The sequence below is a fragment of the Pseudophryne corroboree genome, chromosome 4 (genome assembly GCF_028390025.1).
Source record: "Pseudophryne corroboree isolate aPseCor3 chromosome 4, aPseCor3.hap2, whole genome shotgun sequence".
NCBI classification, from domain to species: Eukaryota; Metazoa; Chordata; class Amphibia; order Anura; family Myobatrachidae; genus Pseudophryne; species Pseudophryne corroboree.
Genome location: NC_086447.1, coordinates 312,339,200 through 312,367,168, shown reverse-complemented (window position 1 = coordinate 312,367,168; position 27,969 = coordinate 312,339,200). Strand labels below are relative to the sequence as shown.

The following is a 27,969-nucleotide window of genomic DNA, read 5'->3' as shown; positions in this document are numbered from 1 at the left end:
ACCTATAGTGGTCGACCTAAACATTGTCGACCTAGACACTGTCGATTTGATGAACCACACCCATCAGGACACACCGCAATATCATAATGTGTCCTGTCTTATAGGAGGCCATCAATATCATACCAGTGGACAGGACACATGATTTTTGACCAGAGGTCACGTGACTAATTGTTTATAAATACCTCTCATTTACTATAAATGGGCCCTCAGACTGGAGTGTGTGCAAATATAGCTTGCTTGCCATTTCATATGCAATACACTTATATTAAGCCTTTCTGCTAACATCTTCTGGACAGAAACAAGACAACAAGTAAGCAGCTCGTCAGAGGTTAAAATGCATTTTCCTTTATTCAGGTTGCAGAACCTGGGTAACCAATATAGACATAATATACATTATGGATGACGATGTATAGTCATATTAGCTAATGTAACAGAAATATGCAGGCAGTTTCTTCATCATTTAATGACCAGCTTACTTCAAGTCAATAACAAACATTAAATAACAGAACATGTTAGCAAAACAAGTCTACATAAACCAACTCCCTAACACAAAAATGAGGAGGTTGTTATGATGACTAAACATGGTGAAAATAGACATTATAAATGTTAAAAGTGTAGTTACAAATGCAAACAAGACAGATTTGCCCAGCCAGCCCTGCTGGGGCGATGTCAAACCTTCCTTACCACCAGTTTTTTGGCAACAGAAATGGAAATATGAAAAAGAAAGAAAAAGAAAGAAAAAGAAAGAAAAAGAAAGAAAAAGAAAGAAAAAGAAAGAAAAAGAAAGAAAAGCAAGCAAGCAAGAAAAAGCAGCAATTCACCAGAAATGTAGGTTACAAAAAACAAAACCCAAAAAGGGCTCATCCACATGTGAGTCTTTATGTGTTTTTTCCATTACAAATAAAGAAAAATTAAAGTCAAATGAGACTGGACATCATTCAACGTTCAAACACATTACTCCCATATAGGACTAAAGTCTGCATGAAATAGACAGAAAACCAGCACTTGGATTCTGCATGACCAGGAAGAAGATTAAAAAAAATGCTCACCAATACCAAGTGTAAACCAGCCCCAAAGACAGATCATGTGATGGGAACAAAACACAGAAATTGGAGAGTACCTGATTACATCATAAAAATATCATGTCGCGTGAAAGCAAAAACAGCTTTTTTATGGAACCTAACTAATGGGTGGTTGTAGAGTGGCAAGTTGTGCTGTGCAAGAATCACCAGTAGGCAACGCATGTCTAGCAGACCTCAAAAAGAAACAGAGCAACGTGTTAATATGAAGTCTGCACTATTAGTACTGTGAGAACAGATGGGGATCTACACAATGGCCTTGATTCAGATGTGGAAGCAAGGCAGAAAAAGCATGTAACTTTGTATCTGGAACAAACCATGTTGCAAATGCAAGGGGAATACATTTATATTTTTTCTGTGCAGGGTAATTATTGGCTGCTTTCGCATGTAGCCTACACGTTAGACAGCTTTATTTTTACACTGCAATTTAGATTTCAGATTGAACACACCCCACCCAAATCTAAATCTCTCGGCACATTATAACATGGTTCTGCCCATTAGTGTGCTTTTTATTATTTGCTTCCACATCTGAATATCCCCCAATGTTCACTATCTTTGATCTAGTAAACATGGGGTCACCTTTCAGCAAACAGCACAGTGCAGCACACCACAGTAGGCTCTACAACCTATAGTTTGTTTCCTTAGCAATGAAATAAGCTGACCTTCATTCTCTAAAATACATTACATTAATTGCTTTATCAACATTTTGTTAAATCAAGGAACTCGCTTCACCTATGTGCATGCATGACAATTAGGATAACCATCTCCTCTACAATGTGATTTTTGTGCCACTACAATGTGATTTTTAAGGAACAGAAGTATAAGAAATATAATTGCATTAAAAATTGTTTTCCCAGTATATACCAAAATAAAGTTCATACAAGCTGGCTCTTTTAAGCAGGATACTATCTCACACCACTTACAGCTATTTAAAAAAAAAAGACATGTTATTAATATATTTTTAATGATGTAAGTAAATCGGATTTTAAAATAGCTCTTATGTGGGCCCAGCCCAAGTGTAAAATGTGTAAAACACTTCTGACTGGAACAAATAGCTACTATATATAGCGCAAGAATGAAACACAATATAGGTGTAAGAATTGTATATGGCTCTCATTCTATATAGGATATCATAGTACCATCAATCCTAGCATACGTTCTGCACACTTAGCAGTACCTATAGGATTGATATTTTAGTCCTGAATATGTAAATACACTCAATCACAGAGGGACACAACAGTATCCATTACTACAATTGAGGTAGCTAAACTGAGGACACAATTTGATCTATGTAGCCAATCTATATTCTAAACTATAAAAAAAGGCACAAAATAAATTGAAGTGATTCTTAATACACAATAATTTAATTTTTTTTACCAATAGAAATAAATCTGTTCGCATTACTATTATTTTTTTTAAATATATATACAGTATATATATATATATTTGCACAAACTGAATATAATTTCTGTATAAATTCCTGTTATAACATTTTGCCCCTAGGCTCACACAATACCTGTAACAGAGACGACAGGAGAAAGCTACAGTGAATGGAGGACAAAATGTTAGGTTTTCATACGTGGTTTTATATTTGCAGATTATTTAACAAAAAAAAAAATAATAATTGTGGTTATATTAATAGTTTTCAGTTTGTGTAGAGTGTTTAGTTACAGGCTAGGCACTAGTTGTAGTAATACTTGTTAGTATTAAAATAATGAAAAAATAATAAATGTATTGATAGTATATTAAATAAAAAATAATTACAAATATTGTGTAATAGTTTGGTTCACTTGCAAGGAAATTTCAAACAGAGTTGTCATCTGTCCCTAAGACACTAATGTGATAAAGACCTGCTCTGTTAAAAAAAAAAAAAAAACAACAAACAAACAAGACTTTGTTAAATACCAGCAGTTTAAAATGTGTTTTTCTGGCTGCAATAGATGGCTAGTCCCAGTTTCTGCGTTCAGAACATATTTTTTCTTTTTAAACAATTTTTCAGGGATTTTAGAGTAGAGTACAGGTAACAAAAACATCCAGTAAACAAAGCTACACCCGTGAAGGTCAAACCATTACTAAGTTCCGATAGAAACTCCACAGTCTAAATAGACATGCACACACCGAAAGTAGTTCCACATTGTATCCTATCCACTTAGTTCCCAAATTGGAGTTTAAAAAACATTCCCAAAATGTCAGAGCTCAATCAGGTAGGCTCCCCCTCGGATACTTTCTAATGCTACACAAAACTACACTATAGCTAAATACAAGCAGTGGTAGAGGTTTCCAACATTTATACCTTAAGGTGCATACACACGGTGAGATTTTGACTCTGCTCGATTTTGGCTATGCGATTTCCCTTGAACTCCCCCAGAGCCCAGAAGAACAGATTTTGACTATCTGTGCTTGAGATTTTGACCATGTACGATTTTGACTATACTTTGCGATTCCGATCCCGCGGGAGTGCGCATCGAGATCGAATCGGTATCGCAAGCTGCCTAACACCTTACGATTTCCACTAACTTTTCTTGCGATTTTGACTATATAGTCAAAATCGAAAGGCTATATCTCAGTGTGTACACACCTTTAGTGTTTGCCAAACGATGCCATGAAATGTACATATGCCTAGAAAATCACAATAATGAACGCCTTGTAGTGTGCTAAGTAAACCACTATTGTGAATGTACCAATGGGATTGACTGTAGATGACTGTTGTCACATGACTTCTGGAAACCAATCAGAAATGGACTGCATTTGCCAGGAAGTGCTAATAGCCCTGTATGTAGTATTGCCTTACAGATGGGACAAGCTCTGACTTGCTAATATAGAAACATTCTGATATCTCTCCCCCCCGTCCCCTCAATAAACAACCCCAAGAAAAAGTCATAAGGAGCACAATTCAACATGCTGCCACAAAGTCATGAGAAAGCTTAATGATTATTTCAGAAATAAAGAGACCATGTATCCAACAATAACCAAACAACTATATTCTCCAAATGTTGCTAAATGTTAGAACAAATGCAGCTGATGGTACCTCCAGTGTTTAGAAATGTATTACAGGGTGACAGAAATTGCACACATTTTTAGAAAGTTCTGGAAATAGAAGAATAATTTCCTTTGGGGTGGTAAAAGTACAGTAAAAATGCCAAAAAGCTTTGCACATGCCCTTTTCTACTCTACCTAAATAAACTACACAGCATAAATCAATCAGCAGTTTTAACCTGGTGTTCAAAAAAAAAAAAGAAGGTCTGTCTGATGCAAATAAAATGGTCTTTTAGTCATGTTACCAATTAGCGTTAATTATATTTCTTAGCATTTGTAAAATGCATGAAATAGCATCTCCCTATGCATTGCAGCTATTACTTGTGATGTCATGCACCTTCTTCTATTCATGTGCCACTGGGAAAATACATTACATTAAATCCAATAACACAACAAACTTAGTAAGATATATTATAGAGCATTATGGTGCTAATGGAAAGCACTAACATCAGTGGTTCTTCCAGTGTATAAATACACCCAACTAGACATTGCACACTTTATCCCAACAAAAATAGGAATTACACAAACCCAGATGTAGGGAACACATGGTGAAATCCATATGTATATATATCTCAACTTTCTAGGGCAGATCATAGAGACAATTACAGATGGCAAATACTACAAAGTTTATTACAATGAAGAAGTCAGTGGAATTCATGTTATATTTAATGTATTTGTTGCTGCATTAGTAGTCTTTATAAAGCCTACATGCTGCTCTCAGGTAGCTTAACAAATAGTTCTGCAACTGTGGCAGCTTCTAGCACTTAATGGACAGATTAATAGAAAGTAGGGTCTTGAATCTCAATTTAAAAGTGAATACAACTTTGGGGCCGATTCTGAGGAAGTAACTGCACCTGGAACCAGCCAAGTTACAATGCAAGGGTTGCAAATTAATTATTTTGTTTGCAGGGTAAATACTAGCAAGTGGCTCACAAACGCTTTATTTTTACATTGAAATTTAGATTTGAGTCTGGACACGCCCCTCTGAAATCTAAGTCTCTCTGCACATTTAAGCCTTCCCCACCTGCAGTGCGACATTTTACTGCCAAGGTGCACAGTCACTTGCTTTTTGGCTTTACTCCTTTATATTTAGTTCCTGTTTACTAACAGTTGTAGCTGGGGGTAGTCTGTTACAATACAATGCATTGCTGTTTGCTCTGGTTAAGAGTAGGTATTTGAGTGGATTACCACTGGGAAACACAATATTTGTATACAATGTCATGTATATGGCTGCATGCATGAGCTGCAATGTAGTAATAGCTTCGGTGTGGCTGCTAGAAGTCCCTATTTTTCTCCTTGGTTGCAAACAAAGGTAAATGATACCCTTACATTAGGCGCCTGTCAATAACCTTTCTATGAGCAGCAATGTACCGATGTTCTGCTTGTGTCCCAACATAAAGCATTTAGACACCAACCCAATTTTTGTGCTGGATTCAACATAAATCTGTACTTGAATCAGTACTTATGAGTAAAATCGTTTAGTCCTGAAATTAAAAAATTGCCAATTTCATATAAATGTAAATACCTAACCAAAATGAATTTAAATGATGCAGTCTGTACTAAATTGACATATGGATAAAAAAACACATCCAGTCCTGGGACATCTGACACTACACAGGTCATATACATTGTGCTAACAGGCTGAGGTTTTATCCCCTTTTGTACATGTGTCATTAACCTATACTAAGTGGAAACCACTATTTTGCATGGTTAGACCAATGGGTAGCCCATCAAGTACACTAGCAGTTGTGACATCTGCAGGGGAAAAGGCACAAAGGGCTGGATTTAACAAAAAGTGATATTCTTGTTATCACTTGTTACAAATGATAAATGGTGCTCCAGCCAATCAACTCCTGTCGTTTTTTTTTTTAAACATGACAGTTAGAAGCCGATTGGCTGAAGCACCATTTATCATTCACGAGTGATAACAAGAATACTGTATCATTCGTTGTGAAATCTGCCACAAAGTGTATTATCATGTATATTAGATCAGCCTACAAAACGCTGCCAGCTGTCTGAGCTGGTAACAGTAACCTTAAAGTACAAAGATAACTTATTAACCAATGTGGACTATACCAATGATCAAATTCCCAATTTAGTTAGTGCAGTATACATGTCACTAGCCAGATCAACAGATCAATGAATGACTGCCCAGCCGGGATGACTTGCTTCAACTAAACTGCTCCATAGAACATAACATACATGTGCCATATTCTGTTGGATTTTCTTTCACTATGCTGAGATAAAGGCTATTGTTGTCCCTTATTGGCCTTTGCTACATGGCGTTTAGATACAGTAATCTATACTGGTATTTCTTGTCGTTTAAGGAAATCGTGGTATGTAGTTCAAGTGTGCTTGGATTTGGAATTAGTAGGTCTAATCATTATGGGTATAGTTGGTAGGTTTTCCTATGAGAATACTGCATTTAGAGACTGCAATGTTATCTTTTGCAATAAACCTTTCCTAACAGGAATATATTACTAATATTGTAAATAACAGAATTTCCTTTCTATAACAAATCTACTACTCATAAACCTCCTATAACTTTTCGGTCACTTTCTAAACACACCTATGCATGTACCATTACATAACACTTCTAAGAATTCTTCCTTGATTAAAGTTATACTTGTCTGTCTCAGTACTTAATTACTAGTGCCACAATGCATTGGTGGTGATTTAAATATCCTGCTGGCTGAAGTAAGTGTACCCCAGGCAGGCTGTGGGAGATGCTTTGCAGACTACAGTAACTTGCCTTCCCTATGAGCAGTCAGCTCAGGAGAGTGCTCTAGCTCCATATGATTGCTTTGGCGGCAGCCTAGAGCCTGAAAAAGGGCAACAAACTGGCAGCAGTTTTCAAATCTCCCGCTGCCTGGCTGACTTGGTTTCAAAGAGCAGTTCATATGCCTCCAATAATTAAGTAGTATACATGTCCCTAATAGAATATTTAATTACATTTCTAAAGAGTAAAGGTGTTACTAATTATTTGGAAAGTAAAGACGTAATTTATGAGAATTGATTATTGGTAAGGATATGTCATAATAAGAATTAGTGTAGCCTAAAGCGAAGCATGTAAGAGAAATGTGAAGCAATTCAGGTTTGCCTAAACTGCATACATAAAAACCCAACATTATTATCTTACTGCGTTCTAGCGGAGACATAACCAGAGTAGCTAAAACACCTGCGCCTTTTCTCAATGTTTCCATTTTATAGAAAGCATTTTCTTTTTAAGCTGGAATTGTGCCATCTCTCATCAAGACAAAACTTTACTAATTATCTGTGATCAAGACAAAAACATAATAAATTATTTGCAGGAATAAAATCTTGTCTGTAGCTTTTCAGAAACTGGAACAAAGGGAAATCTGTTATAATGTCTTATCTTTATAATATGTCATTACTACATGCCCTAACGTATACGGAAAACTTTTGTGCAGTGACAATATCATACCAGTACTGGAAATGCTTAATACACTACAGATATTCCCCACTGTTAATAATAATAGAAGTCAACTTAAGGGTGTGTACACACGGCGAGATAAATCTGTGAGATTTTGACTATATAGTCAAAATCTTATGAAAAGTTAGTGCATATCTCATGGTGTTAGGCAGCTTGCGATACAGATTCGATCCCGATGCGCGCTCCCGTGGGGTCGGTATCGTAAGGCTAGATAGACTGTGCAGACAAGTCAATCTTGACTATCTAGTGTACAATCTAGTACAAAGTATAGTCAAAATTGGCACCTAGTCAAAATCGTACATAGACAAAATCTCAAGCACAGATAGTCAAAATCTGTACAATCTGTGCTATCTGGGCGAGTTCAAGGGAAATGGCATAGTCAAAATCAGGCATAGCAAGGATCTCACTGTGTGTACACACATAAGACTTCAGTACCCCTTGAAAAAGGAAAAGATAAATATTGGCAGTGTATCTATGTAAAAAAAGCAAAACAAAAAAACCTAAAACTGTTAGAGCTAATAATTAAGGTCTTTACTATATAATTATTTATTAATGAGATAATTCTCATTACTGTGTAACGATAGACAGAACTACCTTGTAAAGTGGCTTGTTTATCTAGATGACTTGCATGTATTGTGGTTGGCTGATACTCTTGTGATAAAGTGTACCCAGCGGCAGTATTCATAGAGGAAATGCAAGGCTGGACGCAGTAAGGGGCTATTAGACAGAAGTGAAAATACTGTATTAAAACATTGAAACATGGTGTCAAATGTGTTTATCGCTTCATTATAATTTGGTAAAGATAGCCAAAGGCCATGCACAACACAGTGTACAGGATTTCCAGTAGTCCCTACATATCCCCATCAAAACCTGGTAAAATGTCCTGGGCAGGATAAGGTTCATACACTGGCGAAACACAAGAATGAAGCAAGATAATACAGGGACAGTTATAAAAGAGTAAGTGCCTTAAAAAACTGTATGCATACATATAGAAAATGATGTACACACACAAACTCGTTGTACGCGTCTGAAGACAAAACTAACTGCATAACCTCATGTAAAATAAAAAAGAAAACATTCAAACACTTTAACGTGAATATAGATTACATTTGATGCAACCTCTGAAACAAATAAACTAAATCTGGGATTAAATATCAAGTACACATAAAATAAAGAACAAAATTCCTTAACATAGACTAGGAAGACTATAAAAATAAGAGTTTAATAAGAGCAAAATTCTTCAGTGCAATAAGCGGTTAACTTAAAACAACCCCAGTTTTATCTGGTCTCTCATTTTGTAGTATTTTATGTAAGATGAATAAAAAAAAAAACAGATAAGTAATGATGAGTGTCATGTTCATGGACACAAACATACTCAACACACACATTTACTGTGTGAATTTCACACTTATTTATAACTCCAGGAAAGAATGAAACTGTTCTGTTCTTATGAATGGTGCAACTTTTGCAAACTAAAAAACAAAGATAGAAACAAAATGATGGCGAAAGACCAGAACAAGACCATACTTCTCGCATGACTTACATGGTATCACATTTTGAAAGAACTAAAAAATAAAAATGGACACTTGTCAAGCGCATTGAACATTGCATTGTAGTTGAACAATACTGTGAGGCATTTAGGAAGAGCAGTTAGTTCCCTTCAATCAGTTCCTAGTATATTACTGCACCAAAGGTTCAAAAATCAGCGTTCCAAAACACACATGGGAATCACAAAAATATTTCTCTGTGCCAAACTACTGTTTGTATCAAATAGACCATGACCATACATTGGGTACTAAAACGCAAGCAAAGAGGGTTAGCCTCCTGTTTGACATTAAGGCATAATGTTTGAAATCCGGACTGTAGCTCTTGAAATGTATTCCTTTAGTGTTGTTGTAGACCCTGTTAGTGTTAATGGTTCTGGTGCATTCTTATAGCTGCTGTTGTGATAGTAATGCTCTTTGTGGTTTGTGCAATTCCCATGCAGCCGGTCTTTGCTGCCCTTCCACATTGACAGTGCAGTGTAGTACCCACAGAGTGGGTGACAAGTCTGTAGCCTGCTTCCAGCACCCTGCTCAGTTTAAAGCACGCTGTTTTATTGTGTGGAAGATCCAGTCCACTTTTGTTGTCCAGCCGCCATGATGGGCATCATTCATCTGTTTCATGAAATATTCCAAGGCTTCCTGTTCAGTTTTTTCTAGTGCCAGTGTCTTTCGGATGTAGGCAATGTCATCAAAAGACTGCAGTTCAGGCATCCCAGAGCCAAGCATCATGGAAAACAGGTTGATGAAAAGATTGGCGTGCTGGCGAATTGCCAAATAGGCTTTGTAACACATCTCTTGAAACCTGGTAAAAGAAAGCATCATTGTTTGTGAAATAAATCCATCACACCTCCATATGTCGCTTAAAAACCGTGAACAGTGTTTAGATAATCCATGGCTTTCAAACTAGATTTTGCTACTAGTTGTTTTAAAGCTATGACAAATACTTTTGATCATGCACAGATTACTTTTACAGAGCCACAGTGCTGAAGTGTGCTTTACATACAGATCACACCTGCTAACCATGTGCACAACACTGGAAGTTATACCCACACTGTGCAAATAGCAGTTATGTAGATACATCGGGATGGTATCGGAATCCTGCCAATCGGGATCCCAATTGTTCCTGGTAAGTTTTTTTAACCCTACCCAAAACCTCCCTCCTCCTGCAGCCTAACCCTAACCCACTCCCCTCGCAGCCTAACCCACTCCCCTCGCAGCCTAACCCCTCCCCCCCATAGTGCCTAACCCTAATACTTACTGCCAGGATTCTGACCCTGGGATGCCGCTGTCGCCAATCTGACTGCCAGGATATTAACGTTATCCTGTTACATCAAAAAATAAAAAAAAATTCAAAAGTGCACCCAGAGATTCCTGTCTCTACTGCACATTGAATGCTTAAGTGATGGACTAGAATTTTCATATTTTAAGGATTTTCCTTCTCTATATAAAAAGAAAGGTTCCATTGCTCAAGTACTGTCCCCAACCTCAGCCTTGGCATTGCCTTTTATACTCTGTGAAAATGATGTAATGCACAAATATGCTAATCCTATGTCTAAGTCAAAAATGTCTCTTAAATACATTTACATTTTTCTTGAACCCTCCCACATCAAATCACCTGCAATCAAGGTCACTGCCCATTATCTTGCTTCCCACTGCAAGAATAATGGGCCTAATTCAGAGCTGATCGCCCCTTTGCAAATTTGCAGAGGTCTGCGATCAGATAGTCGCCGCCCATAGAGAGTGAAGACCCGCTCCATGCAAGTGTGCGAATGCATGCGTACGCCGTGCGAAAACTTTGCCAGGCAGTGGACAGCTGTAAATCCGTTCGCAACACACTCACCATCTAATGATTTTTCCATTCTGTGTGTAGCCCAGGACTTACAGTGCGATAGAATCAGGCTGTTCGGGGCTGTAGCCGACGTCACACACCCTCCCAGAAAACGCTTGGGAACGCCTGCGTTTTCCTGACACTCCCAGAAAATGCCCAGTTACCACCCACAAACGTCCAATTCCCGTCAATCACCTTGCGTATGCCCAGCGATCAAAATGTTTGCACCATTCTGTCGCTGTTTGGGCTTGCGCCTGCTCATTGCTGTGCTAACGCATGCAAAGTCATTCAATAATCGGGCGCTGTGTGATTTCGCACAAGAGCGATCAGTTCCGAATTAGACCCAATATCCGATGTGAAGTGGTATTCTCTTTCCAGAGCAACAACTAGGCATACTCCGACACCTGGTCCTTATACTGAAGTTGAAATAATGTTTCTACTCTAACACCAATCTCCTCACAAATAAGTCCATTACCTTCTGGTATGTTCATAATAGTGTTAATATCTGGAATCTATTCATCTCTACTGGTACCTTTCCATAATCATTCAATAATGCAGTAGTTACTCCTGTTACTCACGAACACCCTTTTCCCTTACAGTATGTTCTAGTGACTCTACTGAATAAGGTGATCAACAATTTGGCCAATTTTGAATGCACACTTCAGATTTTCATTGCTCTCGTTGCTGTATTTTACACCATCGACAATTCACTTGTACATACAAATACTGCATGTTAGACAATTCACAAAATACAGATGTGCGCACCCCTGGGGTAGTACGGGATAAGTGTTTGAATGTTAATTTTGTATAAACTTGTCAGACATTGATGAGCTTGGAGACGAGTGGTGGGAGGAGTCAGTAGGTGGCGCAGCAGCTGCTCGCAGCAAAGGGAACGAAGAGGAACCCTGCTATGATCTAAAAGGAAGGATTTGAATGTCTGACAAGTTTATACAAAATTAACATTCAAACACTTATCCCGTACTACCCCAGGGGTGCGCACATCTGCATTTTATGAATTGTCTAACGTTTCTTTGGGAGTGGGGGTGACCACTTCAGCGGACGGTGTAGCACTGCTGTTTTGGAGCGCTGGTTTGAAAAACTTTTCTTCACTACGATACAAATACTGCATACCTGGGACTACAGCCCACTGTATTAGTCAGGATCAGATCCCTGGGGTCACTTCCTACTGCCTTCTTATACAATCTGTTGTACCAGAAGACTCAGTCTTCTCTATGGACATCAGTTATACTGGAAAAAAGCTCCTCTATATATCAATAACTTAGGATAATACCCAAATTTATCTATACTCTCCGGATTTCTGTTTGGCAATACACAGTCTTGTTTCATAAGTCTTCCCAATTATTGGCACTATATAAATGGTATTATTAGCTAGATGTCCATCATATATATTATATATATGTATGTGAAGCGGTTAAAATACCGCCGCACGGGATCCCGGAGATCGCAATGCAGACGCCGGAATTTCGGCAAGGTAGGCGATTCTCCCGCTATGGGTGTCCACGACACGCATAGAGAGAGAATATAATCTGTGGCGAGCGCAGCGAGCCACCGTGACCGCAGCGAGCCCACAAGGGGCAGACTTGTGCTCACCCCGCTGCCAGCATACTGGTGGCCGGGATGCCGCTGTCGGTATACCGACAGCAGACATCCCGGCCATTGGTAATTCATACCGAACCCATATATAGCATCTATCCCATGTTATGCAATAATTTGTACAGTTGATTCAACATTTTTTGTAATTTTTGTTTGCAATGCATCTGATTATGTACGAAGTAATGTGCCGTGACCCTTGACTCACCATAAAAATAAATAACAGTAATGATATACCAGAATGTCATACAGTACATCTGCATGCTCGACAAATACAGCAACACAGTCCCATGTCCATAATATACTGCCCTATTATAACACCATATAGTTGAATGCCGTACTCTTTGATTTCATGTTTCAAAGCATGCTTTAATATTGTAAGCAATCTGTTCTCAGTTTCTGTTTACATTAATGTATTAGGTACAGCCTGGATGCTAGAAAGCTATCTGAGGCTGCTGGTTCTCCAGCTGTAGGTATCACAAGTCCCAGCATGCTGTGCGAATAGCAGGACATGCCAGTACCAGCTACTGCACCACACAGGCAGGCTAAGTGACAATCTTATATCCACTGTCGTTTCTCATAGACTAATTGAGATAACTTTGGAATTCTGGCGCATTTCTCCCTAGCTGCCTTTATAGACTCAGTTTATACATATCACATTAACATAATAAAAAACTGTAGAAAAAAAAAAAAAAAAACTAAATAATTTTTTTTTTATTACAATATTACTGCATGCTCTAACACATAAATCCACACAAAGCATCTAGACCATGCATAAAATGCTCAGATGTCGCTCACGCCGATGGTCTACTTAGACAGAGCAACTCCTGTAAAGAGGAGTGTATGTATGTGCTAAGATAATGGCATATAAGCCCATAGCAGTAAGGCCTATGTGGGGGACCACCACAAGGCAATGGGATGCTGCAGATGAAGGATACTATATTCAGGATCCAATGGAGTAGTATAGCTGAAAATAGGATTTTAATACCTACCGGTAAATCCTTTTCTCTTAGTCCGTAGAGGATGCTGGGGTCACATGAAGAACCATGGGGTATAGACGGGATCCGCAGGAGACATGGGCACTTTAAGACTTTCAAAGGGTGTGAACTGGCTCCTCCCTCTATGCCCCTCCTCCAGACTCCAGTTATAGGAACTGTGCCCAGGGAGACGGACATTTCGAGGAAAGGATTTATTGTTAAACCAAGGTGAGCATCTTACCAGCTCACACCTTAAGCATGCCGCAGAACGTGGCATTGAACAGAACACAAGCCAACGGCATGAACAATTGCAGTAACAAGCTGACCAGAACCGTAACACAACATGTGTGTAACCACAAGTAATAACTGCAGACACAGTACGCACTGGGACGGGCGCCCAGCATCCTCTACGGACTAAGAGAAAAGGATTTACCGGTAGGTATTAAAATCCTATTTTCTCATACGTCCTAGAGGATGCTGGGGTCACATTAAGAACCATGGGGTTATACCAAAGCTCTAGAACGGGTGGGACAGTGTGGACGACTCTGCAGCACTGAATGACCCAACTTGAGGTCATCATCGGCCAAGGTATCAAACTCGTAAAACTTAGCAAAAGTGTTTGCTAAATAGCTGCTCGGCAAAGTTGCAATGCCGAGACTCCCCGGGCAGCCGCCCAGGACGAGCCCACCTTTCTAGTAGAATGGGTCTTCACCTAATTCGGTAACGGCAATCCTGCCGTGGAAAGAGCATGCTGAATCTTACCACAGATCCAGCGCGCAATGGTCTGCATGGAAGCAGGACACCCAATCTTGTTGGGAGCATACAGGACAAACAGAGCCTCTGTTTTCCTAATCTGAGCCGTTCTGGCGACATAAATTTTCAAAGTTCTGACCACAGCCAGAGACTTCAACTCAACGAAGGCGTCAGTGGCCACAGGCACCACAATAGATTGGTTCATGTGGAAAGATGAACCACCTTCGGCAGAAATTGTTGACGTGTCCTCAATTCTGCTCTATCTTCATGAAAGATCAAATAAGGGCTGTTGTGAGACAAGGCCACTAACTCAAACACCCGCTTTGTAGATGTCAAGGCCAACAGGATGACCACTTTCCAAGTGAGGAACTTCAACTCCACCTTCTGTAAAGGTTCAAACCAATGTGATTGAAGGAACTGCAACACCACATTAAGATCCCATGGTGCCACTGGAGGCACAAAGGAGGTTGGATGTGCAAGACGCCTTTCACGCAAGTCTGAACTCCTGGAAGGGAGTAAAGAAAACCGATAAGGCTGAAATCTGAACCTTAATTGAGCCCAATTTTAGGCCCGCATCCACAATCCACACCTGCTTGTAGAAAATGGAGAAAACGTCCTAGCAGAAACTCTTCCGTAGGAGCCTACTTGGATTCACACCAAGAAACATACTTTCTCCAAATACGGTGGTAAAGTTTAGATGTTACCCCCCCTTTTTTTTTTTTAGCCAGAACAAGTGTGGGAAGACTACACTGGGAATACCCTTACGGCTAGGATTTGGCGTTCAACTGCCATGCCGTCAAACGTAGCCACGGTAAGTCTTGATACACGCACGGCCCTTGCCGCAACAGGTCCTCGCGCAAAGGAAGAGGCCAGGGATCTCCTATGAGTAATTCCTGAAGATCCGGATACCAAGCCTCTTTGGCCAGTCTGGGACAATGAGGATTGCTCAAAACTTTGTTCTTCTTATGATCTTTAGAACTTTTGGAATGAGAGGAAGCGGAGGAAATACATACACCGACTGAAACACCCACGGTGTCACCAGTGCATCCACTGTTATTGCTTGAGGGTCCCTCGACCTGGAATATCTCTGAAGATTCTTGTTGAGACGAGATGCCATCATTTCTACTTGAGGAACTCCTCAACGACTTGTCACCTCTGTGAAGACTTCTTGGCGGAGGCCCCACTCTCCTGGATGGAGATCGTGTCTGCTGAGGAAGTCTGCTTCCCAGTTGTCCACTCCTGGAATGAATATCGCTGACAGAGCGCTTGTATGTTTTTCCGCCCAGCGGAAAATCTTTGCGGCTTCTGCCATTGCCGCTCTGCTTTTCGTTCCGTCCTGACGGTTTATGTATGCTACTGCCGTTACAGTGTCCGACTGGATCAGTACGGGTAGACCTCGAAGAAGATGTTCCGCTTGTAGAAAGCAGTTGTAAATGGCCCTTAACTCCAGAACGTTTATGTGGAAACAAGTTTCCTGACTTGACCATCTTCCTTGGAAGTTTTCCCCCTGTGTGACTGCTCCCCAGCCTCGGAGGGTTGCATCCGTGGTCCCTAGGATCCAGTCCTGGATCCCGAACCTTCACCCCTCTAGGAGGTGAGAACTGTGCAGCCACCACAGCAGTGAGATTCTGGTCTTGGAAGACAGGATTATCCTCCGGTGCATGTGTAGGTGGGATCCGGACCACTTGTCCAACAGGTCCCACTGGAACACTCTGGCATGGAACCTGCCAAACTGAATGGCCTCGTAGGCCGCAACCATCTTCCCCAGCAACCGAATGCATTGATGGATTGACACTCTTGCTGGTTTCAGAATTTGTTTGACCAGACTCTGGATCTCCAGAGCCTTTCCACTGGAAGAAAACCTCTCTGTAGTTCTGTGTCCAGTATCACTCCCAAAAACGACAACCGCGTCGTTGGGACCAACTCTGATTTTGGCAAGTTTAGGAGCCAACCATGTTGTTGAAGAACGGTCAGGGAGAGTGCAATGTTTTGCACCAACTGGTCCCTGGAGCTCGCCTTTATCAGGACATCGTCCAAGTACGGGATAATTGTGACTCCATGCTTGCGAAGGAGAACCATCATTTCCACCATCACCCTGGTGAAAATCCTCGGAGCCGTGGACAGACCAAACGGCAACGTCTGAAACTGGTAATGACAATCCTGAATTGCAAACCTCAGGTAGCTTGACGCGGAGGATAAATGGGAACATGTAAGTAGGCATCCTTTATGTCTACCAAAACCATGAAATCTCCTTCCTCCAGACTGGTGATCACTGCCCTGAGAGATTCCATCTTGAAATTGAATTTCTTTAGGTAGAAATTGAGGGATTTAAGATTGGTCTGACCGAGCCATCCGGCTTCGGGACCATGAAGAAGCTTCAATAAAAACCTTCTGACTAAGGCCGATTTGAACAATCGGTGAGGGGGAACGTCTTGAAACCCCAGTTTGTACCATTAGGACACTATTTGTAAAACCCACGAGTCCAGGTCCGAAAGAATCCAGAACTGACTGAAGAGTTTTAGACGTGCCCCCACTGGTGCGGGCTCCCACAAGAGAGCCCCAGCGTCATGCGGTGGATTTGGCAGAAGCAGAGGATGATCTCTGCTCCTGCGATCTTGAAGAGGCTGCGGACCTCTTCCCTCTTCTCCTTCCTCTACCTGCAAAGAAAGGGGAATCTTAACTTCTTGCGTATCTATTGGGCCGAAATGACTGCGTCAGATAATAAATGTGTCTTCCTCCGTTGTGAGGGAACATAGGGCAAGAAGGTTGACTTACCTGCGGCAGCTGCTGAGATCAAATTAACTAGGCCGTCACCAAACAAGGTTTCACCTTCAGGTAAGAGACTCCCTTTCTTCTTGGAGTCAGCATCAGCATTCCCTTGGCGAATCCACAACACCCTCCTATCCGAGACCGCCATGGAATTGGCCATGAACCCAAGAGTCCTATATACCTTGCAGTCTCACGTAAGTATGCTGCAGCGTCCTTGATATGACCCAACGTAAGGAGTATCCCATCTCTCCAGGGTATCTATATCGGATGACAAGGTATCCGACCAATTCTTGAATACTACTACTCATCCATGCGCATGTAATGGCAGGTCTAAGTAACGTACCAGTGGTTGCATAACTAGAAATAACGTAGCTACATACACATATAGACCCCTTTGTCAGGAACAGTAGGGTCCTCAGTGACATTAATACGTCCTTAATATCCACAATCATGTACTGAATGCTCCTTGCCAATATTGGATCTAATCAGGAAACATTATGGTCGACATAGGAATCAGTATCCGTGTCGGTATCAGTGTGTAGTAACTTGGCAAAATAAAATTTTTGCGACCCCGAGGGGCCTGAGGGAAAAGAAGCATAGCCATGAACATCACATCTTTTCTCTACGTCTGTGTCTGGGACACAGATTTATTCAACCTTACTCTGATATTACTGAAATTTTCACCCAGTCAGTTATTGGTGGTGCCGACAGGGCCACCATCACATGTCTGCGTCCCTAATATAGTTTCCTCTTGGGAAAAACATTCAGCCACCGACATGTTGACACACATGTACCAAGTACCCACAGACACACCGGCTTATGGGGGACAGACCCATAGTAAATCTGTCAGAGGGACACAGAGGATTTTTCAGCTCACAACCCAGCGGCAAAAGTACACAGTCTGGGAAATAATAAACTCTATAGTGATAGACTTGCAACGCTCTATAGATTAATATCAAGCACCCATATTGCTGTACACCCCCGCCCCCCACCCCCCCGTTTTGCACCCTGATCATGCCAGCAATGAAGGAAGGACCAGCGGCTCTCTGAGGAGAAAATATGGCGCCGAGCAGTGTGCTGGTGAGGTGAGGAAGAAGCCCTGTCGCTGTAATGGCGCGCTTCTGTCCCGCTCAGAAAATAAGAATTTACTCACCGATAATTCTATTTCTCGTAGTCCGTAGTGGATGCTGGGGACTCCGTAAGGACCATGGGGAATAGACGGCTCCGCAGGAGACTGGGCACACTAAAAGAAAGATTTGGTACTACCTGGTGTGCACTGGCTCCTCCCTCTATGCCCCTCCTCCAGACCTCAGTTAGGATACTGTGCCCGGAAGAGCTGACACAATAAGGATGGATTTTGAATCCCGGGTAAGACTCATACCAGCCACACCAATCACACCGTATAACTCGTGATATTCTACCCAGTTAACAGTATGAATAACAACTGAGCCTCTCAACAGATGGCTCAACAATAACCCTTTAGTTAGGCAATAACTATATACAAGTATTGCAGACAATCCGCACTTGGGATGGGCGCCCAGCATCCACTACGGACTACGAGAAATAGAATTATCGGTGAGTAAATTCTTATTTTCTCTAACGTCCTAGTGGATGCTGGGGACTCCGTAAGGACCATGGGGATTATACCAGAGCTCCCAAACGGGCGGGAGAGTGCGGATGACTCTGCAGCACCGAATGAGAGAACTCAAGGTCCTCCTCAGCCAGGGTATCAAATTTGTAGAATTTAGCAAACGTGTTTGCCCCTGACCAAGTAGCAGCTCGGCAAAGTTGTAAAGCCGAGACCCCTCGGGCAGCCGCCCAAGATGAGCCCACCTTCCTCGTGGAATGGGCTTTCACTGATTTAGGATGCGGCAAACCAGCCGCAGAATGCGCCAGCTGAATTGTGCTACAAATCCAGCGAGCAACAGTCTGCTTAGAAGCAGGAGCACCTATTTTGTTGGGTGCATACAGGATAAAAAGCGAGTCAGTTTTCCTGACTCCAGCCGTCCTGGAAACATAAATTTTCAAGGCCCTGACTACGTCCAGTAACTTGGAATCCTCCAAGTCCTTAGTAGCCGCAGGCACTACAATAGGTTGGTTCAAGTGAAAAGCTGATACCACCTTAGGGAGAAACTGGGGACGAGTCCTCAATTCTGCCCTATCCATATGGAAAATCAGATAAGGGCTTTTACACGACAAAGCCGCCAATTCTGACACACGTCTGGCCGAAGCCAAGGCCAATAACATGACCACTTTCCACGTGAGATATTTGAGATCCACGGTTTTAAGTGGTTCAAACCAATGTGATTTTAGGAAACTCAACACCACATTAAGATCCCAAGGTGCCACAGGAGGCACAAAAGGGGGCTGAATATGAAGCACTCCCTTTACAAAAGTCTGAACTTCAGGCAGTGAAGCCAGTTCTTTCTGGAAGAAAATCGACAGAGCCGAAATCTGGACCTTAATGGAACCCAATTTTAGGCCCATAGTCACTCCTGACTGTAGGAAGTGCAGAAAACGACCCAGCTGAAATTCCTCTGTGGGGGCCTTCCTGGCCTCACACCACGCAACATATTTTCGCCAAATGCGGTGATAATGGTTTGCGGTTACTTCTTTCCTGGCTTTTATCAGCGTAGGAATGACTTCCTACGGAATGCCCTTCTCCTTTAGGATCCGGAATTCAACGGCCATGCCGTCAAACGCAGCCGCGGTAAGTCTTGGAACAGACAGGGCCCCTGCTGTAGCAGATCCTGTCTGAGCGGTAGAGGCCATGGGTCCTCTGATAACATTTCTTGAAGTTCCGGGTACCAAGCTCTTCTTGGCCAATCCGGAACCACGAGTATCGTTCTTACTCCTCGCCTTCTTATTATTCTCAGTACCTTTGGTATGAGGGGCAGAGGAGGGAACACATAAACCGACTGGTACACCCATGGTGTCACTAGCGCGTCCACAGCTATCGCCTGAGGGTCCCTTGACCTGGCGCAATATCTCTTTAGCTTTTTGTTGAGGCGGGACGCCATCATGTCCACCTGTGGCCTTTCCCAACGGTTTACCAACAGTAGGAAGACTTCTGGATGAAGTCCCCACTCTCCCGGGTGTAGGTCGTGTCTGCTGAGGAAGTCTGCTTCCCAGTTGTCCACTCCCGGAATGAACACTGTCGACAGTGCTATTATGTGATTTTCCGCCCATCTGAGAATCCTTGCGGCTTCTGCCATCGCCATCCTGCTTCTTGTGCCGCCCTGTCGGTTTACATGGGCGACTGCCGTGATGTTGTCTGACTGGATCAGTACCGGCTGGTTTTGAAGCAGGGGTTTTGCCTGACTTAGGGCATTGTAAATGGCCCTTAGTTCCAGAATATTTATGTGCAGGGAAGTCTCCTGACTTGACCATAGTCCTTGGAAGTTTCTTCCCTGTGTGACTGCTCCCCAGCCTCGAAGGCTGGCATCCGTGGTCACCAGGACCCAGTCCTGTATGCCGAATCTGCGGCCCTCTAGAAGATGAGCACTCTGCAGCCACCACAGTAGAGACACCCTGGTCCTTGGAGACAGGGTTATCAGTTGATGCATCTGAAGATGCGATCCCGACCACTTGTCCAAGAGGTCCCACTGGAAGGTCCTTGCATGGAACCTGCCGAATGGAATTGCTTCGTATGAAGCCACCATTTTTCCCAGGACTCGTGTGCAGTGATGCACCGATACCCGTTTTGGTTTTAGGAGGTCTCTGACTAGAGATGACAGCTCCATGGCTTTCTCCTGCGGGAGAAACACTTTTTTCTGTTCTGTGTCCAGAATCATCCCCAGGAACAGTAAGCGTGTGGAAGGAACCAGTTGTGACTTTGGGATGTTTAGAATCCAGCCATGCTGTTGTAGCACTTCCCGAGATAGTGCTACTCCGACCAGTAACAGCTCCCTGGACCTCGCCTTTATTAGGAGATCGTCCAAGTACGGGATAATTAAAACTCCCTTTTTTCGAAGGAGTATCATCATTTCTGCCATTACCTTGGTAAACACCCTCGGTGCCGTGGACAGTCCAAACGGTAGTGTCTGGAATTGGTAATGACAATCCTGTACCACAAATCTGAGGTACTCCTGGTGAGGAAGGTAAATTGGGACATGCAGGTAAGCATCCTTGATGTCCAGGGATACCATGTAATCCCCCTCGTCCAGGCTTGCAATAAACGCCCTGAGCGATTCCATCTTGAACTTTGATTTTTTTATGTATGTGTTCAAGGATTTCAAATTTAAAATGGGTCTCACCGAACCGTCCGGTTTCGGTACCACAAACAGTGTGGAATAGTAACCCCGTCCTTGTTGAAGTAGGGGCACTTTTACTATCACCTGCTGGGAATACAGCTTGTGAATTGCCTCTAGTACAGCCTCCCTGCTCGAGGGAATTGTCGGTAAGGCCGATTTGAGGAAACGGCGGGGGGGAGTCGCCTCGAATTCCAGCATGTACCCCTGAGATACTATTTGAAGGATCCAGGGATCCACCCGTGAGCGAACCCACTGATCGCTGAAATTTTTGAGGCGGCCCCCCACCGTACCTGGTTCCGCCTGTGGAGCCCCACCGTCATGCGGCGGATTTGGAAGAAGCGGGGGAGGACTTTTGTTCCTGGGAACCTGCTGCGTGGTGCAGTTTCTTCCCCCTTCCTCTGCCTCTAGACAGAAAGGACCCGCCTTTTCCCCGCCTGTTTTTCTGGGTTCGAAAGGACTGCACCTGATAGTACGGCGCTTTCTTAGGCTGTGAGGGGACATGGGGTAAAAATGCTGACTTCCCAGCTGTTGCTGTGGAAACAAGGACTGAGAGACCGTCCCCGAATAACTCCTCACCCTTATAAGGCAAAACTTCCATGTGCCTTTTAGAATCTGCATCCCCTGTCCACTGCCGAGTCCATAAGCCTCTCCTAGCAGAAATGGACAATGCACTTATTCTAGATGCCAGCCGGCAGATCTCCCTCTGTGCATCTCTCATGTACAAGAGTCTTTTATATGCTCTATGGTAAGCAATATAGTGTCCCTGTCCAGGGTGTCAATATTTTCTGACAGGGAATCTGACCAAGCAGCAGCAGCACTGCACATCCACGCTGAAGCAATAGCTGGTCTCAGTATAACACCAGTGTGTGTATATATAGACTTTAGGATAGCCTCCTGCTTTCTATCAGCAGGTTCCTTTAGGGCGGCCGTATCCGGAGACGGTAGTGCCACCTTTTTAGACAAACGTGTGGGCGCTTTATCCACTCTAGGGGGAGTTTCCCAACGTGACCTATCCTCTGGCGAGAAAGGGAACGCCATTAGTAATTTTTTTTTTTTTAAATCACCAATTTCTTACCAGGGAAAGCCCACACTTCTTCACACACTTCATTTAATTCTTCAGATGGGGGAAAAACTATTGGTAGTTTTTTCTCCCCAAACATAATACCCTTTTTTGAGGTACCTGGGTTTATATCAGAAAGGTGTAAAACCTCTTTCATTGCCTCAATCATGCCACGAATGGCCCTAGTGGACATTAAATTTGACTCATCGTCGTCGACACTGGTATCAGTATCCGTGTCGACATCTGTGTCTGCCATCTGAGGTAGTGGGCGTTTTAGAGCCATTGAATTGCCTGGGCAGGCACGGGCTGAGAAGCCGGCTGTCCCGTATTTGGCCTGTCGTCAAATTTTTTATGTAAGGAGTCGACACTTGCACGTAATTCCTTCCATAAGTCCATCCACTCAGGTGTCTGCCCCGCAGGGGGTGACATCACATTTATAGGCATCTGCTCCGCCTCCACATAAGTCTCCTCATCAAACATGTCGACACAGCCGTACCGACACACCGCACACACACACAGGGAATGCTCTTAAAGGAGACAGGACCCCACAAAAGCCCTTTGGGGAGACAGAGATAGAGTATGCCAGCACACACCAGAGCGCTATATAATGCAGGGACTAACTGAATTATGTCCCTTATAGCTGCTATAATATTTACTGCGCCTCAATCTGTGCCCCCCCCTCTCTTTTTTACCCTTTTCTGTAGTGTAGACTGCAGGGGAGAGTCAGGGAGCTTCCTTCCAGCGGAACTGTGAGGGAATAATGGCGCCAGTGTGCTGAGGGAGATGGCTCCGCCCCTTTTTCGGCGGACTTTTCTCCCGCTTTTTTCTGTATTCTGACAGGGGTAATTACCACATATATAGCCTCTGGGGCTATATATTGTGGTTATTTTGCCAGCCAAGGTGATATTATTGCTGCTCAGGGCGCCCCCCCCCCCCCAGCGCCCTGCACCCTCAGTGACCGGAGTGTGAAGTGTGCATGAGGAGCAATGGCGCACAGCTGCAGTGCTGTGCGCTACCTTGGTGAAGACTGAAGTCTTCTGCCGCCGATTTTCCGGACCATCTTCTTGCTTCTGGCTCTGTAAGGGGGACGGCGGCGCGGCTCCGGGAACGAACACCAAGGACGGGTCCTGCGGTCGATCCCTCTGGAGCTAATGGTGTCCAGTAGCCTAAGAAGCCCAAGCTAGCTGCAAGCAGGTAGGTTCGCTTCTTCTCCCCTTAGTCCCTCGTTGCAGTGAGCCTGTTGCCAGCAGGTCTCACTGTAAAATAAAAAACCTAAAATATACTTTCTTTCTAGGAGCTCAGGAGAGCCCCTAGTGTGCATCCAGCTCGGCCGGGCACAGAAATCTAACTGAGGTCTGGAGGAGGGGCATAGAGGGAGGAGCCAGTGCACACCAGGTAGTACCAAATCTTTCTTTTAGTGTGCCCAGTCTCCCGCGGAGCCGTCTATTCCCCATGGTCCTTACGGAGTCCCCAGCATCCACTAGGACGTTAGAGAAATAAATAATTAATTACGCTGGCGGGGTAAGGACAGTGCCCAGGCACTAATGTCCACTTTTGCCAGCCTTTTGTGAGGAATTTATGCTGCCCAGGGTACCCCGGCACCCCCCCTCCGCGCCCTGCAGTGCCTGTGTTTGTGTGGGAGCATGGGGCGTAGCGTTCCGATCGCTGCGCGGTACCTCAGAATGCAGACACTGGAGAAGAAGTATTCTGTTCTTCTGCTACTCACCTGTCTTCTGACTTCTGGCTCTGTAAGGGGGTGACGGCAGGCTGCGGGAGTGAGGATCTAGGCGTACCCAGCGATCAGCACCCTCAGGAGCTAATGGTGTCCTGTCAGCCAGAAGCAGCGCCATTGAACGCACTAGAAGTTGGTCATACTTCTCTCCCCTAAGTCCCACGAAGCAGGGAGACTGTTGCCAGCAGCCTCCCTGAAAATAAAAAACCTAACATACGTCTTTTCAGAGAAACTCAGTAGAGCTCCCCTGTAGTGCATCCAGTCTCACTGGGCACAATTCTAAAACTGGAGTCTGGAGGAGGGGCATAGAGGGAGGAGCCAGTTCACACCCTTTGAAAGTCTTAAAGTGCCCATGTCTCCTGCGGATCCCGTCTATACCCCATGGTTCTTAATGTGACCGCAGCATCCTCTAGTACGTATGAGAAAGTCAGCTGCCGACCTCACATTCCCAGAACTACTAACTTTCATTTATTTTGTTTACAGTTCGATGATGAAATTGTAGCACACCATGCATTTAAAAGGGATAACCCACATATTGCCAATGTTTTATTTATTTATTGCTACTATCTGCGCACTGAGCGCAGGGAGCAAAACATGAAAACGCTAGTAATTTTGTATGCGGAACCATGTTTTGTTTTAATATTACAGGGCATGTGCGGGGCCAGGGGGCCCTCACCCCCCCACAAATATTTAGAAAGAGTCAGTCAAAATAATGGGTCACGGGGCAGGTACTTTTCCATCATGCAATACACATCATGGAGGCGTCTAATTGGCTCCAAATTTATTCTACAGCAACCCTAAACATAGTCAACGTCATTAAGAACAATCTTCAGTGTAAGGAGAACAAGGAGTCCTGGAAGTGATGTTATGGCTCCTATAGAGCCCTGATCTCAACATCATCGAGTTTGTCTGGGATTACATAAAGACACAGAAGGATTTGGGATGTAGTCAATATCCTAGCGGTCGGGATTCCGGCATTCGGGATACCGATGCCAGGATCCCGATCGCCGCTGCCAGCATTCTGGCGGCTGGGACCTCTGTGTCAGTATTGTGATCTCCGGGATCCCGGCTGCCGGCATTCCATCCCCCAATCCAAGGATTTCAGCAAGCCTACATCTACAGAAGATCTGTGGTTAGTACTCCAAGATGTTTGGAACAACCTTCCTGCAGAGTTCCTTCAAAAACTGTGTGTGCAAGTGTACCTAGAGGACTTGATGCTGTTTTGAAGGAAAAGGGTGGTCACACCAAATATTGGTTTGATTTATTTTTCTCTTTCATTCATTCAATTTGCATTTTGTCAATTGATAAAAAAAATAAACTATTAACACTTCTATTTGTGAAAGCATTCTTACTTTGCAGCATTTTTTTTCTCACCTGCCTAAAACTTTTGCACAGTACTGTATTTCCTATTGATAGAATAGTAAAAAGAAAAATAAGACTAACTACCTAACATTGGAAGGCCAGATATGGCTCGACATGAAAGGCACATGTTTAAAGCACGTAACTCTGAGCCCAGGTTTCACGAGCGGTGGGATAGGTGGTGTTGCTCAAGACTGGGTAGGGAGAGAGGGGCTACCGCAACTTCCTGATGATAAGGGGTGGTAGGATGTAAGTATCGAGTGTAACACCTTAACACTGGCTGGTTCTCTTTTGCTCAAATTGCGTTATGACTTTCTTATCTATTATGTATTGGTTTATATGGATGATTGATGAAAAGTATATTTGTTAATATGTGTACTCCCAATGTACGGGCAACCAAACGAAGATGACATAATATAAGGCACACATATAGATTTGTTTATGGATGTGATTGTTTACTGATGGCAATTCATGTTATTGTTGTTAGCAGAGTTTCTGTATTGTATTTTGTGAAAGTTTTCAATAAAAAAATAAGATTTTACTCACCGGTAATTCTATTTCTCGTAGTCCGTAGTGGATGCTGGGACTCCGTAAGGACCATGGGGAATAGCGGCTCCGCAGGAGACTGGGCACAACTAAAAGAAAGCTTTAGACTACTGGTGTGCACTGGCTCCTCCCACTATGACCCTCCTCCAGACCTCAGTTAGGATACTGTGCCCGGAAGAGCTGACACAATAAGGAAGGATTTTGAATCCCGGGTAAGACTCATACCAGCCACACCAATCACACCGTATAACTCGTGATACAATACCCAGTTAACAGTATGTTAACAACTGAGCCTCTCAACAGATGGCTCAACAATAACCCTTTAGTTAGGCAATAACTATAAACAAGTATTGCAGACAATCCGCACTTGGGATGGGCGCCCAGCATCCACTACGGACTACGAGAAATAGAATTACCGGTGAGTAAAATCTTATTTTCTCTGACGTCCTAAGTGGATGCTGGGACTCCGTAAGGACCATGGGGATTATACCAAAGCTCCCAAACGGGCGGGAGAGTGCGGATGACTCTGCAGCACCGAATGGGCAAACTCTAGGTCCTCCTCAGCCAGGGTGTCAAACTTGTAGAATTTAGCAAACGTGTTTGACCCCGACCAAGTAGCTGCTCGGCAAAGTTGTAGAGCCGAGACCCCTCGGGCAGCCGCCCAAGAAGAGCCCACCTTCCTCGTGGAATGGGCTTTCACTGATTTAGGATGCGGCAGTACAGCCGCAGAATGTGCAAGCTGAATCGTACCACAGATCCAGCGAGCAATAGTCTGCTTTGAAGCAGGTGCACCCAACTTGTTGGGCGCATACAGGATAAATAGCGAGTCAGTCTTTCTGACTCCCGCAGTCCTGGAAACATAAATTTTCAGGGCCCTGACTACGTCCAACAACTTGGAAGCCTCCAAGTCTTTAGTAGCCGCAGGCACCACGATAGGTTGGTTCAGATGAAAGGCTGATACCACCTTAGGGAGAAATTGGGGACGAGTCCTCAATTCTGCCCTATCCATATGGAAAATCAGATAAGGGCTTTTACATGACAAAGCCGCCAATTCTGATACACGCCTGGCCGAAGCCAAGGCCAACAACATGACCACTTTCCACGTGAGATACTTCAATTCCACGGTTTTAAGTGGCTCAAACCAATGTGACTTTAGGAAATCCAACACCACGTTGAGATCCCAAGGTGCCACAGGAGGCACAAAAGGGGGCTGAATATGCAGCACTTCCTTAACAAAAGTTTGAACTTCAGGTAGTGAAGCCAGTTCTTTCTGGAAGAAAATCGATAGAGCCGAAATCTGGACCTTAATGGAACCCAATTTTAGGCCCATAGTAACCCCTGACTGTAGGAAGTGCAGGAAACGGCCCAGCTGAAATTCCTCCGTTGGGGCCTTCCTGGCCTCACACCACGCAACATATTTTCGCCATATGCGGTGATAATGGTTTGCGGTTACTTCTTTCCTAGCTTTAATCAGCGTAGGAATGACTTCCTCCGGAATGCCCTTTTCCTTCAGGATCCGGTGTTCAACCGCCATGCCGTCAAACGCAGCCGCGGTAAGTCTTGGAACAGACAGGGCCCCTGCTGCAGCAGATCCTGTCTGAGTGGCAGAGGCAATGGGTCCTCTGACATCATTTCTTGAAGTTCCGGGTACCAAGCTCTTCTTGGCCAATCCGGAACAATGAGTATAGTTCTTACTCCTCTTCTCCTTATTATCCTCAGTACCTTTGGTATGAGAGGAAGAGGAGGGAACACATAAACCGACCGGTACACCCACGGTGTCACTAGAGCGTCCACAGCTATCGCCTGCGGGTCTCTCGACCTGGCGCAATATCTTTCTAGCTTTTTGTTTAGGCGGGACGCCATCATGTCCACCTGTGGCCTTTCCCAACGGTTTACAATCAGTTGGAAGACTTCTGGATGAAGTCCCCACTCTCCCGGGTGGAGGTCGTGCCTGCTGAGGAAGTCTGC

General features: G+C 43.6%; 1 protein-coding gene across 1 annotated transcript in view; it reads right to left on the bottom strand.

The window, feature by feature from the left end:
• Window positions 1-322: 322 nt before the first annotated feature.
• The window catches only part of PIK3CA (phosphatidylinositol-4,5-bisphosphate 3-kinase catalytic subunit alpha), a 174,799-nt gene continuing 147,152 nt past the window's right edge, over window positions 323-27,969 (bottom strand). The window contains exon 22 of the mRNA XM_063916302.1: window positions 323-9,915. Within this exon, the coding sequence (XP_063772372.1) occupies window positions 9,645-9,915 (271 nt within the window). The 3' untranslated portion in view covers window positions 323-9,644. The remainder of the gene's footprint in view (window positions 9,916-27,969) is intronic.